At 33.0% G+C, this 15468-nt stretch overlaps 2 protein-coding genes and 1 pseudogene across 2 annotated transcripts; 2 read left to right on the forward strand and 1 right to left on the reverse strand.

Annotated features, from left to right (window-relative positions):
- The first annotated feature begins 4679 nt into the window (after positions 1 to 4679).
- Positions 4680 to 6548, forward strand: LOC105768728 (40S ribosomal protein S15a-1-like; annotated as a pseudogene).
- A 1884-nt stretch (positions 6549 to 8432) lies between these two features.
- LOC105768727 (ras-related protein RABE1c) lies at positions 8433 to 11984 on the forward strand. Its single transcript, XM_012588850.2, has 9 exons — positions 8433 to 8604; positions 8895 to 8974; positions 9556 to 9628; positions 9712 to 9812; positions 10613 to 10678; positions 10869 to 10966; positions 11238 to 11300; positions 11375 to 11467; positions 11579 to 11984. The coding sequence occupies exons 2-9, from the start codon at positions 8902 to 8904 to the stop codon at positions 11663 to 11665; spliced, it is 654 nt and encodes a 217-aa protein (XP_012444304.1). The 5' UTR covers positions 8433 to 8604; positions 8895 to 8901; the 3' UTR covers positions 11666 to 11984.
- Positions 11985 to 12061: 77 nt separating this feature from the next.
- On the reverse strand, positions 12062 to 15061 carry LOC105768725 (hypothetical protein). Its single transcript, XM_012588849.2, has 6 exons — positions 14761 to 15061; positions 14465 to 14592; positions 13011 to 14075; positions 12863 to 12928; positions 12585 to 12783; positions 12062 to 12443 (listed from the first exon to the last, which is right to left on the reverse strand). The coding sequence occupies exons 2-6, from the start codon at positions 14465 to 14467 to the stop codon at positions 12379 to 12381; spliced, it is 1398 nt and encodes a 465-aa protein (XP_012444303.1). The 5' UTR covers positions 14468 to 14592; positions 14761 to 15061; the 3' UTR covers positions 12062 to 12378.
- Between the last annotated feature and the right edge of the window lie 407 nt (positions 15062 to 15468).

A 15468-nucleotide genomic window follows, 5' to 3' on the forward strand; every position in this document is an offset into this window, starting at 1 on the left:
TCAGCATATGAACAATTTAAAGCTCTAATTTCATTATAAATCATCATATAATTCCAGCACATATTCATATCAACTTTCAAATTCTTTCATAAAATCAAAAACTAATGAATTTAACAAGTGGGCCTAGTTGTAAAAGTCATAAAAATACAAAATTTCAAGAAATAGTCAAGAATTGAACTTACTTGTAATAAAAATATGAAGAACCAGCTTGAAGAAGCCCTTCCATGGTGTTTTAGCTGATGAGAATTCAGAAAATGAAGAGAAATCTAGATAATTCCATTTTGGTCCTAACTTTATTCAAAAAATTTTGCAATATTCCAATTTTACCCTTAATTCTTCTTACTTTCTTGCTGATTTCATGCCTTTGTTGTCCAGCCCAAATAGACCTTGGGTCTATTTGCCTTTTAAGCCCTCTTCCTTTTATCATTTAAGCTATTTAATCATTTCCCAAAATTTTGCATTTGTTACAATTTAGTCCTTTTGTTCAATTAATTATCGAACTTTAAAATTTCTTAACGAAACTTTAATACTAACTTTTTAACACTCCATAAATATTTATAAAATATTTATGGCTCGGTTTAAAATCCCCGAGGTCTTGATACCTCATTTCGATTCTAATTATTTTAATATTTATTTCTAGTGCACTATTCACTATTTCAAAAAATTTCCTAACTTCACATTTAACTTATACTTACTAAATTAATAATATTTTCTACCCATTTGTCGAATTTAGTGATCTCAAATCACCGTTTCGACACCTTTGAAAATTCAGGCCATTACATTTTTTTTTCTCGTCGGATTTGTGGTCCCGAAACCACTGTTCCGACTAGGCCTAAAATCGGGCTATTACACCATGGACAACATGACACCACATCAACTCAAGTGCTTGTACCATCATTCTCAAACAACACTACCAACTCAGTAGATAGCTTGTCATAATCAATAATAACCAAGTTCAAGTAATCACCATACGCCAATTTAGCATTTTTAATTGTTACTCCATTCACCTTATCATAAATGTATATAATAAAGCTTGAATTTTGTTTTAAAAAATAAAAGTTTTAAAGAACGTAAATTTATTTTTCATAGAATGACGTTACCTTGGGACCACTCAACATCCTTGAAGAAAAATGAGGGCATATTATATTTCATTATCCAGTTATGAAAAATTATAAAATAATCATCCAACTAATCGGCTTTATTTTTTGGTCATCACCCATTAAATTACTAATGAAAAATAACTCGACAACTTTTAAAATTGGTATAATAATGACTTTAACCTCAACATTTTAATCATGTCAAATTAATATTGATCCCAAACAAATTAATCATCAACATTTGCACATTGTGTAATTTGATTTTTTTTTTACAATTCACTTTTTATTTGTAACATTGACGGTTAATTTTAAAATAAAAAATATGAAAATTATCATCTTGAATTTTTTTTGTGTTTCTATTTTTATAGTATATTCTCTATCAAACTTAGTCAATAAATTAATCATAGAATTGCGTTACACCGGGGGCAAGATCACACCACATCAACTCAATTGCTTGTACCATCATTCTCAAACAACATTACCAACTCAGTAGGTGGGTCTACATATATCATTAATAATCACCAAGTTCAAGGAATTGCCATATGTCAATTTAGCAATTTTATCTGTTACTCCATTCACCTCACCAGGAATGTATTTAACAAAGCTTGAATTTAATTTTAAAAAATAAAAGTTTCAAATAATGTAAATTTATTTTTCATAGAATTATGTTACATCGAGACTAGGATGACACCGCATCAACTCAACATCCTTGGAGAAAAAGAACAAGTGTAATTTATATTGGTAGTAACTAAACTATTAGTAGATTTCTTTTTTCGTTACTCAACTATGAAAAGTTACAAAATAATCATTCAACTAGTCGGTTTATTCTTTTTTGGTCACCCAACTATTCAAAATTTTATTTTTTGGTCACCACACGTTAAATTACTAATGGAAAAATAACTCAAAACTTTTAAAATTGACATAATAACAACTTTAACCTTCAATATTTATAATCATCTCAATTTATTATTGATTCAAAAAAAAAAACAATCATCAACATTTGCACATTGTGTAATTTAGTTTTTTTTGTTTACAATTTTACATTTTATTTGTGACATCAAAGGTTAATTTTAAAATAATGAGAAAATATAAAAATTATTATATTAGATTTGTTTGGTGTTTTCATTTTTGACATATTTCTAGTCAAATTTAATCAATAAATTAAACATAGAATTGCGTTACACTGAGGACAACATGACACCACATCAACTCAAATGCTTGTACCATCATTCTCAAACAACACTACCAACTCAGTAGATGGCTTGTCATAATCAATAATAACCAAGTTCAAGTGATCACCATACGCCAATTTAGCATTTTTAATTGCTACTCCATTCACCTTATCATAAATGTATATAATAAAGCTTGAATTTTGTTTTAAAAAATAAAAGTTTTAAAGAATGTAAATTTATTTTTCATAGAATGACGTTACCTTGGGACCACTCAACATCCTTGAAGAAAAATAAGGGTAAATTATATTTCATTATCTAACTATGAAAAATTATAAAATAATCATCCAACTAATCGGCTTTATTTTTTGGTCATCACCCATTAAATTACTAATGGAAAAATAAATCGACAACTTTTAAAATTGGTATAATAATAACTTTAACTCTCAACATTTTTAATCATGTCAAATTAATATTGATCCCAAACAAATTAATCATCAACATTTGCACATTGTGTAATTTGATTTTTTTACGTTTACTTTTTATTTGTAACATCGAGGGTTAATTTTAAATAAATAAAAAAATATGAAAATTATCATCTTGAAATTTTTTGTGTTTCCATTTTGGTATATTCTCAATCAAAATTAGTCAATAAATTAATCATAGAATTGCATTACACCGATGGCAAGATCACACCACATCAACTCAACTGCTTGTACCATCATTCTCTAACAACATTACCAACTCAGTAGGTGGGTCTACATATATCATTAATAATCACCAAGTTCAAGGAATCACCATATGCCAATTTATCAATTTTATCTGTTACTCCATTCACCTCACCAGAAATGTATTTAACAAACCTTGAATTTTATTTTAAAAAATAAAAGTTTCAAATAATGTAAATTTATTTTCTATAGAATTATGTTACATCGAGACTAGGATGACACCGCATCAACTCAACATCCTTGGAGAAACAAAACAAGGGTAAATTATATTGGTAGTAACTAAACTATTAGTAGATTTCTTTTTTCGTCACTTAACTATAAAAAGTTATAAAATAATCATCCAACTAGTTGGCTTATTCTTTTTTGGTCACCCAACTATTCAAAATTTTATTTTTTGGTCACCACACGTTAAATTACTAATGGAAAAATAACTCGACAACTTTTAAAATTGACATAATAACAACTTTAATCATCAACATTTATCATCATGACAATTTAGTATTGATTCTAAAAATTAATGATCAACATTTGCACATTGTGTATATTGCTATTTTTTTACGACTTCACTTTTTTTGTAACATCGAGGGTTAATTTTAAAATAATAAGAAAATATGACAATTATTATCTTGAATTTTTTGGTGTTTATATTTTGGTATATTTCCAATCAAATTTAGTCAATAGGTTTTTTTTTAGCTTTGTAAGTGAAAGGATTACAAAGAAAAGAAAAATTGAAAAAAAGAAGACCAAAATACACAATGTGTAAACATTAAGGGTTAAATATTTTAGGATCATGATTTAATTGACATGATGTATGTATGTATGTTGATAGTTAAAGTTGCTATTATGCCAATTAGAAAGTTATTACGTCATCTTTTCATTGGCCATTTAATGGTTGGTGACCACGAAAGAAAAATTGAATAATTAAACGATCATTTTATAACTTTTTATAGTTAGGTGGCAAAAGAACTTATCAATAATTGGATAATTATATATATAATTTATAAGAAAAATAAAAGAAAGTTGCCACATCAATCAATCTAATTAAATGTATTTAAACTCGAGTGGAGCTTCAAAATTTAAAAATTATATGTTCAAACTAAAGCCCGACTCTTCAAGCTTTCAAATAGTTCGATTCACTATTTATAAAATAATATACTCTTATTTATATCTAAAATTCATTACAAAAGAATACAAATATCAATATACAATTTTCATTATTTTTAAATAGCAAAACGGGTTGAATAAGATTTATTCATGATTGAAAATTTAAGTCTAAACTCAGTTCACAAACACTTTTGATTTAATTGATGCACATCACTCTAAAATGTATAGAAAGTTGACAAAACTTACATCTAGATGTCACATCAAATAATTTTCTAAAATTCAAAAATAGAGAGAATTATTAAAATTATTTAAATTTTTGTAAAAATATTATAATTTTAAAAAATATATTAAAATTAATTAAATTTTGACATGGCAATTCATGTGTAAGTCTATGTCAGCAAAGTTAATATTTGTTTTCTTTTTTATTTATATTAGAGTGATTTGACAAAAAAAAACACTAAAGTCAAAAAGGTAAAAGAAGTGAAAAATAAAATGAATGACTAAAATAATTTTTTGTTTAAGTTTAGAAGGCTAAATAAATCATCATACCATTATCTTATTGGGCTATCTTATCATGGTTGTGTTAGTCCAGTAGCTGGAGCTGCATGTTCCCCTAACTGCCAACTTTAAATCACCAGCCCTAAAAATACATAACCGCTGTCACTTGTAAACCATGCCAAAACCTTAGCTCGCCTTCTTTTTTGTATCCTCACTCGGAGCACAGACGCGGCCGCTAATTTTGCTTTCAGGTAAAGTATATCAAGTCAGCTCTTTAAATTTCATCTTTGTTATGAATTTTATGCTCTACTTATTTATTTATTTCTTCAATTGAAATCAGATAGGCACTTTCTGGATTTAAATTATCGTAATTGACTTGGTTTAGTTATTCATCTCTGTATTTTGTAATTTGTACAAAACAAAATGAAACTGAAAGATTTTTTTAGTATTTTGAGCAAGTTAGGAATCGATTGTTTTTATATGTTCCAAAACAGTTGTTGCTTTGTTTCTTTTGCTTGCCTATATGTTAGCATAAAAATCGGCTAAGATTAATTGTAATATTCGAGAGAAAAGTTGGGTTTTGATTGGAATGGTAATGGTAACTCTCAAGTCTGTTTGAATAAGAGAGTGGGACGGAGATATATAACTGTGGGGAATTAGTGTTCGCTACAAGATAATGCATGTAACTTAAAAGAATCGTATGCTTTCCATTTGCTTTTGTTTAGACTCTCTTTTTTTTTTTTTTAAAAAAAGAAGAGAACTTTAAATGCTTATTTGTCATTCACTGTAAAATCCGCAGCAGCTTGTATTTTGGAAAGGATGGTGAGAGTCAGTGTTTTGAATGATGCACTCAAGAGCATGTACAATGCAGAGAAGAGGGGAAAACGACAGGTCATGATCCGGCCTTCCTCCAAAGTTATCATCAAGTTCCTTTTGGTCATGCAGAAGCATGGTTTGTTCCCTATTCTCTCCACCAATTTTTAATTAAAACTTTTATCTCTGGTAAAGATGAAAATGCGATTGCCATTGCAGGTTATATTGGAGAGTTTGAGTATGTTGACGATCACAGAGCTGGCAAAATTGTGGTTGAACTGAACGGGAGACTGAATAAGTGTGGGGTGATCAGTCCTCGTTTTGATGTTGGAGTCAAAGAGATTGAGGGTTGGACCGCCAGGCTGCTTCCTTCAAGATAGGTTAGCTTAGAAACTTTTGGTGTTTGTTCTCTGCATGAAGTAGTATTTGCCGAGGTTAAGAAATCATTATTGTGGTATGTCTTGTATTTGCTAATGGAAGGTTTAACCGATCGAAAATGGGAGCGCTAACCTATGCCATTTACATGCATTCTCACTGCAGTTCGGATATATTGTACTAACCACATCGGCTGGCATTATGGACCATGAAGAAGCAAGGAGAAAGAATGTTGGTGGAAAAGTACTTGGTTTCTTCTATTGAGACCAAGTTTCTGAGATTTTCATTTTTGATTTCTCTTAATGTTGGAATTGGCACTTCTTGTCAATCAGTGTTTATGCAAATCTAATTTTTTATATTTGGGGATTATACTTTTTATGTTTTGGTTATGATGTTTGAGATTCCGAACTGTTGCTTTGCTATATGCAATTGGCTACGCAGCACCAGAATTAGTACACCAGAGGCAGAGGTGTGTCCTTCGCTGTCTACTTGTACAAGGAAAAGGTCCTCCTAATGCTCATGTACGGCTTTTTTGGGTGAACTACCAACCTTAGAATATACTACAGCCTCAGTTGGTCAAGACTCGACATGCTGAGATCCACTTTTACGACTTAACTTTGCCATCAGTTATTGGAAGCAATAGATGTTCAAATCATTCATTTGAAAATGTATACATAACCTTTTACTTCTATTACTTCCCAATAACTGAAGTTGTTGATGAAATGGAAGAATGTGGATGATTGACTCATTCCATGCTTGCGATAGTCATGGGAAATCTTTTGATTACGCGTGTATTCTTATTTTCTAATGATATTCTCCCATAATGACAATTGGTTGAAACTTAGGAAGCCATTTCCTAAAAATCCGTTTATAGGATTCTTGAATATACCTTTTAATTGAGGACAATAATAATGATTTTACGTAGGGATAATTTGTCATTTCGAAATGAGTTTCGGTTGTACTAAATTATCTATAATTATGCTTTTGCGGCTTTTGAATAATCAACCTTGATATGAAACATAAAACAACATAATTTCCGGCAGAATTAAGGTGCAAAAAGAGCTCTAATAATATTAGTTTCAACCACTAATGTTTTCACTTTCATTTCTGAAAGCTCAAGTTCAGGCATAAATACTAAATAGTACAGGCAAATGCTGAATATAACTTAACTATTATCCGGTCATTTATACGCTTGGATTGAGCCACAATGATCCCCATTCTTGATGAACTGCCAAAAGAGTCTTAAGTTGCCCAACTGATTGAACAGCTACTATTCAACGATCATGATATATCCCCATCCTCATCGTCACCGTTGATGCCGCCGTCACCGTCGACCTCAAACATGTGAAGAAATTGCAGTTGAAGATTGAGGCAATGAATGGTCTCTGAAATAGAAAGAGTAAAGGATAGGTTTGTATGCTTTAAAGGAAATTCTTCTGGTGTGTGGGGAAAGAATCTTCCAAGCATATGCTTCAAGCATTAACATTCTAGCCCATCATATGTTATTATATATTATATTCCTTTAAACTTTAGTTTGTTTTAATATGATTATAATGGGGAATGTGGTGGCTTGTTACAAACCAGAAATTCTAGGAATTAGCGGCTTTTGATTTTTCCAATTTCTATTGCATTATGCCATGTCATTCTTCTCTGGACTCTCTACACTTTCGTATGAGAATGACCTTTTTAGGAAGGGGATATATATTAATATAAAATTAGAATTCGATTATGAGATAATCCAACCTTATATACCTAATACTAGGCTATTTAACATAATCATTTGAGAATAATTCAACTAACAAGCAAGGGGTTGGAATTTATGATCGAATTTGAATCTAATAATGGTAATTGGAGTATTAAATATACTCAATCATTGCCATCTTTTTTACTTGTCAAGATGGTCTCCATTCGCAGGATCCAGGCAGGCATCAAAAAAGACTACACCTTACATATATTAGCTGTCAGTTTGTATAAAGTTCTGATCATTGGGACAGAACAACGCAATTCATGTCTTGCAAGTAAAACACAAAAAATTGTCACCATAAATATATTACACGTAAAATTGTTTTAGACAAAATTTGATCCAGTAAAAGCTAACATTCGACTCGATAAAAACATTTAATAATTGAAGTCAACTATTGAATCCAACTTTACCATGAAATCAAGCACGAGACAGACACAATTTTATTGTTTTTTACTTAACAAAGAAGGCAGAAAATTGGGAGGAACTTGGTCCAACCCAACTGGATAGCTTGACTTGGTTCCCACATCCATTTATCAAAGGGCGACCCCATCTTTTTCATTACCGTCGATCATTCTGCGATTGATTGATTGATTGCAGTGCTGTGTAGTATTGTTATGAACCGAAACACTGGATCTTTTGCTCTAAACCCAGCTGCAAGTGATTCATTAATTTAAGTATTTAAAGGCTAAGGATGATTAGGATGCCAGCTCACTTCTTCAGCTCTGGTTCCCTATGGCCCACACCAGCCATCCATCAATAAGGATAAGCCACGTGGAAATTGCCAGAATGTCAAAACGCATTTGCCACGCGCTGTTACTTGGTTTGTCAGGGAAAATACTTAGATTATTAGTTAATTAATTAATTTCACTGCTTTATAAAGGAAATCATCAAAACAAGAGTCTTTTCACACTTTCTCTTCCCGTTGATATTAGTGGATTTGCTAGCATGCGCGAGGGGTGATCGGCGCATACAACGAATTGAAAAGTTGGGGAAAAAAAAGTACGAAAAGGAAGAAGGGAAAGCGGACACTGCAGATTTTAGCTATCCATCTTCCTCGGAGAAGATCTATTTTGCGGGTAATAAAATTTTTTCCTTGGCTTTTTATTTTTTATATTTTTTCAAAAAATAGAAGAAATCAGTATAAGAAACCAGCCAAACAGAAAAGAACTTGAATTTTGTTACCATGGTCTTTAAGATTTGACCTTTTTTGGAAACTTCTCTTTTTTTTTCTTGATTTTCTTTTTCAATATCCGATCTGGTACTTTTCCTGTTTTATCTTCGACTTCATCAATTTGTTTATTTAATTACGTGAATTCCAGTGTAGAAATGTGAACTATTGATTCAGATTTTTTTTGTTTGTTTGCAGGATTTCGATGGCTGCTCCACCAGCAAGAGCTAGAGCTGATTACGATTACCTTATTAAGCTTCTATTGATCGGCGACAGTGGTACGTTGATCTCTACAATAACTTTCTTTTTTCTTCCAATTTAATCTCTCGTTTTCCTTATAACCGAACTGATCTTGGAATTCTCCTTTCTCCGCTCACTTAGATTTATTCTGCCATGCATTTTTCTCGAAACAATTTATCGTTTAACTAGATTTAGCTCACATTTTAATGTATTCCGTGTCTCTCTGTTTTGTTTCTCCAAATCTCTTTCAATGAGTTTCCTTGGGCTAAGTTTTAGATTTTCCGAGTTATAGAATGTCGAAGAAGCAATTTTTTTTTCTGTAGTTATTGGTTTGTTGACCTTCGGTTTTGCTGTATATGATTAGGTAGGAGCAGCAGTTAGATCTATGTATTTTAATTTCGATAAAAATTGGTTATTTGAAGTTAATGATTTTGATGATTTCATAATTTCTTTATAATTAATCTGATTTCTAGATTTTGCCCAAAATAATTTTCTTTTTCATGAAATGTGTTTCCCTTCTTGTGAAATTTAGATGCCTTTATAAAATAGAACTTTGATACTCTGATATGCATTCAAGGCTTGCTAGGACCTTTATATCTAATGTTATTTACATTTGTAGGTGTTGGTAAGAGTTGCCTACTTTTACGGTTCTCAGATGGTTCCTTTACGACCAGCTTTATCACCACCATTGGGTGCGTAGTTTCAAATGGAACCCTTTGTCTAGCTTATTTTATCTAAATGAATGACTTTCACAACGTGATTAATCCACTTGCAGTATTGATTTTAAGATAAGAACCATTGAGCTTGATGGCAAACGGATAAAGCTCCAAATTTGGGACACAGCTGGGCAGGAGCGGTTCAGGACAATCACAACTGGTGAGTGTTTTAGTTAGCATATTTCTTTCATTTCAATCTTACCGAGATGGTCATATTACTTGTATGAGGAAAATGATATGGTTGAATCATTGCCCTGCCATCATCTACCATGGAGATTTCTAGTCTATCAATTTAGCTGAAAACATTCCATGTTTTCTAAGTTGGGGAGAAAAGAGTTGGGTTAGTCTTGTTGGAAAACATGTTCCTGATAACAAGCTGGGGAGTGGGAAGAAGCTGCGTTTTTCAGGGGAGAAGGATATCTTAGAGGCAGTGCTCTGCTGCCACAAACCAATAGCTGAATGTGTGAGCAGGAACGACCTGTTTAAGAAGCCTAGAAGCTAGTTCAAGTAAAGGTCTCCTACACTACACATGCTACAGGAAAATTTAAGGAACCAGAAATGTCGCCTATCAGTCAATGTTGTGATCCTATTAGACCAGATTAACAAGTCAAGAGTTCAGGATTTAAGATTTGGGTTTAAAAATCAGTGTATGATACACAATGATAATGCTATGTCGTATGCCTACCACCTGGAGTGGGACGCATTTTGGTCTTAATCTAACTTTATTGGAGGTTTACCATGGTTGTGTGGCATGCTGCTTCCTGGTCTGGGCATATCTTTCAAAATTTTCAATTTGTTTTCTTATGGAATAATGTTCTTATTAAGTATTAACGAGATTTTTGGTAACCTAAATCTTAGGCTACTTGTCTAACATTGATCTATATATGTATATTCCATATGTTGCATTCCTGCAAATGGTTTCTGTTGTTGCCTAATTTTTAGCTCCAATCTTTTCAACAGCTTACTATCGTGGAGCCATGGGCATCTTGCTGGTCTATGATGTCACGGATGAATCCTCGTTCAACAGTAAATCCCTTATTCTCTTGTTTTAGTTTAGTTAATTGTTTGACCTTACATTTCAACTTATTCTATTCAAATTTGCAAATTTGGTGGTCTTTTATTAATGAGCTAAATATTAAGGCTTTGCTCTTGTTTTAGTTGTTCTAGTACTTGGTTTTTATGTTAAATCTCTTACAGAGAGCCTCTCTCCATGCAGATATTAGGAATTGGATTCGCAACATTGAACAGCATGCATCAGATAATGTTAACAAGATATTGGTCGGAAACAAGGCAGACATGGATGAAAGCAAAAGGGTATACTTCTTCTCTCCATAAGATTTTAGTAGATGTCTTTGCTAAGCCAAAGTGTGTTTCTGGATCTGTGCACTTTTTGCATAGTCCTCATTCCCAAGTCTCCTGATTTCGGGACTGAGGAATGGAGGTGATATTCAACCTGTTGATCACATTTTTTATGATACAAAAGCACTAATATCATCCCCCACCTCTTTCCCCATTTCTCGCTTTGCATTTTGTTAAATGGATGTATCTATTTTCTGATCTTAGTCTACATTTTTCTCTTTTTAAGGCTGTGCCAACCTCAAAGGGACAAGCTCTTGCGGACGAGTATGGAATCAAATTTTTCGAAACAGTAAGTGATGCTTGTTGGTTGTGGTTGCTAGTTGAATTAGAGATGCTAAATACTGAAAACAAATTGTCATGCAGAGTGCAAAAACTAACCTAAATGTGGAGGAAGTTTTCTTTTCAATAGCAAGGGACATAAAGCAAAGACTCGTCGATACTGACTTAAAGGCTGAGGTAATTCACATGGCCGGCCTTATCTTGAATAAAAATTACACAACTGAGGCTCATATAATTAGAAATCATGCCTATTCTGCAATGTGATTGTGAATTTTTGTATCGTTGTAGCCTTCAACAATTAAGATCAATAAACCTGACCAGGCAGCTGGGGCTGGTCAAGCTGCACAAAGACCGGCATGCTGTGGTTCAACCTAAGGGAGCTCAAACCTGGTGGGACACGTATTGGATGTTAAAAACTACTTTTCTTCAAAAAATGGAGGGGAAAGAGAAAACTAATTGTGGTGACTGGATGATGAGTGCCTGTATTTTCTTATTGTCATTCTTTATAACTTGTTTTAGGGTGTGAGGATGTAGTGTTTTTCTTTATAATTGTTTGTGTCATGTGAAGAACATAACCTTCTGTTTCTCCCCATCTCTCGGCTCCTTCATGTCAGGAAGCCCAAGTTCTGACTGCTTGCAAGACTAGTTCATTTGTTGGTAGGGAAGGAAATGGAAAATGGAAGTGGTTTCTTTATATTACTAACCCATAATTTCTCCATCTCCGTTTAGTTATAAATGCCCGCCTAATCTTACCACAGGAAGCAAGGAGTCTTGAAAACTAAGCAGAATAAATTCGGCTGAATCGTTACTTCCATACAACTTAAATTTTCTCTCTTAGATTCAGTTACTCTAAATTAGGCAGAGAAACTGATATGATGCAATCCCAATAACACCATATACGTAAAACCTAAATACATGAGCATCTAAGCTCCACTTGCATTCTTATTTACACTTACATGTCTACCCAAACACTCTCATAAAATACACTAGTCTTAAATTAGTTTATTTTTCTATGCACATGATGATTCACCAAAGAGATTGTTGCTTTATCTTACATGTAGAGAGGGCCCTGTTTGGAAAATAACAACCTATAGGTTTAATTCTTCTTTCCCATAAATGCGCTGTAGTTCGCGAGTTGCTGCTTGAAATGATTCTGGAAAGGTGGGAAGTTAAAAAGAGAGTCAGTATTGCAACCTGACTCTTTTAAGGCAGCAAAAATTCTTTCATGCTCATACAATCACAAAATCAAATCTTTTTTTTTTTTTATGAGACAGCTAAATAAAATCTAATTTACCTTTCCAAATGCGAAAAGATTTCTGATTAATCGGTGCACCAAAAACGGTTTGAATTGTATCGAACAACAGGCTCTCAGGTGTGCTCCTCAGTTCTTGTACTATTTGATAGATGGTCTTTCCATTCTCAAAGTAAATGTGATTGTTCGGATGCTTGGTTTTGCAACCAGCATGGCGCTCAAACTCATATGCATTCAACACCTAAAGCACAATCATATAAATCATGGATGAGAAAGCAAAAAGTTGAGCTCACCAATTTTGAAACTATAGGATGGCTCACCTTGGAAAAGTTACATGATTGGCATCCGCAAAGATAGCCAGAACCTTTTATAACTCCACAAAGCTCCTTATTACATACAGGGATAAAACAGTAAGGTAGAAAGCAATTGCAACTTAAATAGAGCGAAAAAAAAGAACTATCCAGTTACCTCCCGTGACAAGGATACGTACTTCACAGGTACACCATCAAGCATACCAGTCGATATCAAACTTCTGACATTTGAAGGGAAGCTGTTTGGGGCGTCTTTCTTTGATGATTTGAACTCTGGCTTAGTCCTTGCAGCAGATTCAGATCTTAGTTTAGCAGTTTGAGTTGCACTTGGAATGGAACTAGCAGCTGATGTGTCCAGCTGTTTTCCGGAACTGTCTTCCAGTGTTGGATTGGCAGATTGACAGTATGATGGGTCAAAGCTACCAAGAGGCCTGCCCACAGGGATAATCTCATGTTCTTCATGAAAGCCATCGAAAGAAAGAATATTGGCATCCTCTTTAACATAACTGTTGGCCATTGATATTGGAATTTCATTATCCTTACTGTAGGCAGGAGTGGTGATACGCATATCATCCCTGTTATAGGTATGACTCATTACTGCAACATTATCACACTGCTTATCATAGCTATGCCCCATTGAAATGAAACTATTTTCATTTTCCCCATTATACGCCTCAATATTAGACATGTCACTGTTACTTTCCCTACTAAAACTAAGTTCCTTTGGATCATGCATACCAGAATCGGAGTCCTTAACTTGATTGACCTTAACTTTCCTAATTCCACCATAATTAAAGCATGCTTCAGGATCTTCAATTGAAGGAGATATCGACAAACCAAAAGATGCATCTTCACCAAAATGATCTTCAATGCCTTTTCGTCTGATGTTATCTGCTTCTATGGGAGATATGTTCCTTTCAGTGAAACTGACAGACCTTTCAGATTCGGAACCAAACAACCGATCAATAAAATGGCTAGGAACAGACTGAAAACTGGAAACATTTTCCCAAGGCGAAACATTTGAATTAGAAATTCCTGAACTTGATTTGTTGTTTGCAGCTTGTACAGCTTGCTTCTTGTTAGGGAACAGCTGCGACTCAGCATCAACAAACCAACCATGTGATCGCTTGGGTTCGATTCTTGAAGGATTATCGAATGCTACATCTCCATCAGACACATGTGGAGGACCCTTTGCCATCCAAAAACTCTTATTCTGAAAAGACTGCCAGAAACAATCACTCAGAAGTTGCTTATTTGTAACACTTCAATGATCCATTAACCAACAAAGCATGGTTAAGGGTTGGGAAAACACACACACACACACACAATCACTTCTCACGTTAACAAAAAGGTTGCATTTTAATCATTCTAAAGCAAAAGCAAAAGCAAAACTAATTGTATATAAAATCTATTGTATTCGCACTGCTAGTATAATTTTAAAAAGTTTATTTACATATACTTACTAAAGATCAGAAAAGAATAAATCAGCTAAACATACACACTTCATTAAGTTAAAAAAATTCAAATATTTAGCAAATTTAACCGACAATAAAATGGAAAATAAATAATAACCATCCGTTTTTTGTCATAAAAGAAGATAAAATGATATACCATTTCTTTCCAGCTTCCCACTACTTCAACTGGAGATGACACACTTCCCTTTTCTTCTTCTTCTCCTCCTCTAATTCTCAATCAAAGCATATAATCTCTGCTTAGATCACCCTAATTCAAAGCTTCCCCTGAAATTTTTCGTTAAAAGAAAATAACATCCATAAAGTTTTAGTAGAAACCCAGATAATGAAATGGATAAAAAGAAAAAACTTCATAAAACTGATGAAATAGAAAAACCCTAAAAATAAATTTAAAGAAAAAGTGTTCCATTTCCTTCAATTTTCGGAGACCTTTACCTTGCTTCGCCACCGGAAAAAAGCGAGGATTTTATGATGAATTTACCGGCGAACAGAACGAGAGGGAGAGAGAGTTAATTGTTGCTTTGTGAGTGAGGAGCACCGGATCTTTCCTCGTGAAAAAGAATTATCAGAATTGTTAGACTACAACTGCTTTATCACACGACACGGTTACCTACATCATTAACGTACACGTGTTTTGCCAGCGATGGATCTTGCTGTCGATTGTTTGTGATTAACTTCATCTAAGGGTGGATTTCGTCGATTTTGTTCTTCTTGGGCTTGTTTATGGAAAGAGAATCTTGAACGAGCGGTGTAAGGTGGGGATTCAAGGGAATTATCGATACGTGTCCAGTTCTTAATGGCTTAAATATGGTAAAGTCCACTACAGCTGCCAATAAAGCTTTGACAGTTGTTATACAGATTTTATTAACTATTAGGTAAGGTAAGAACTGGTGTTTGTAAGTCCCAGTCAGTCACAGTAGAAATTTCTGAAATTTTTTTATATAAATTATTTAGTTATTAAATACTGTAAAATTTATTTCATTGTAAGTCTTTAAAGTATATTATCTTAAATTTTAATTCATTAAAAATTTTTAAAATAAAAAATAATATCAAATATTCTTTATAATCAAAAGTCAAAATATAACAAGATTGAGACAGAGAAAATAGCTAATTGAGTTTAAGTTCAATAGGTAAATTTATTAT

Source organism: Gossypium raimondii, chromosome 5, assembly GCF_025698545.1.
Source record: "Gossypium raimondii isolate GPD5lz chromosome 5, ASM2569854v1, whole genome shotgun sequence".
Lineage (NCBI taxonomy): Eukaryota > Viridiplantae > Streptophyta > Magnoliopsida > Malvales > Malvaceae > Gossypium > Gossypium raimondii.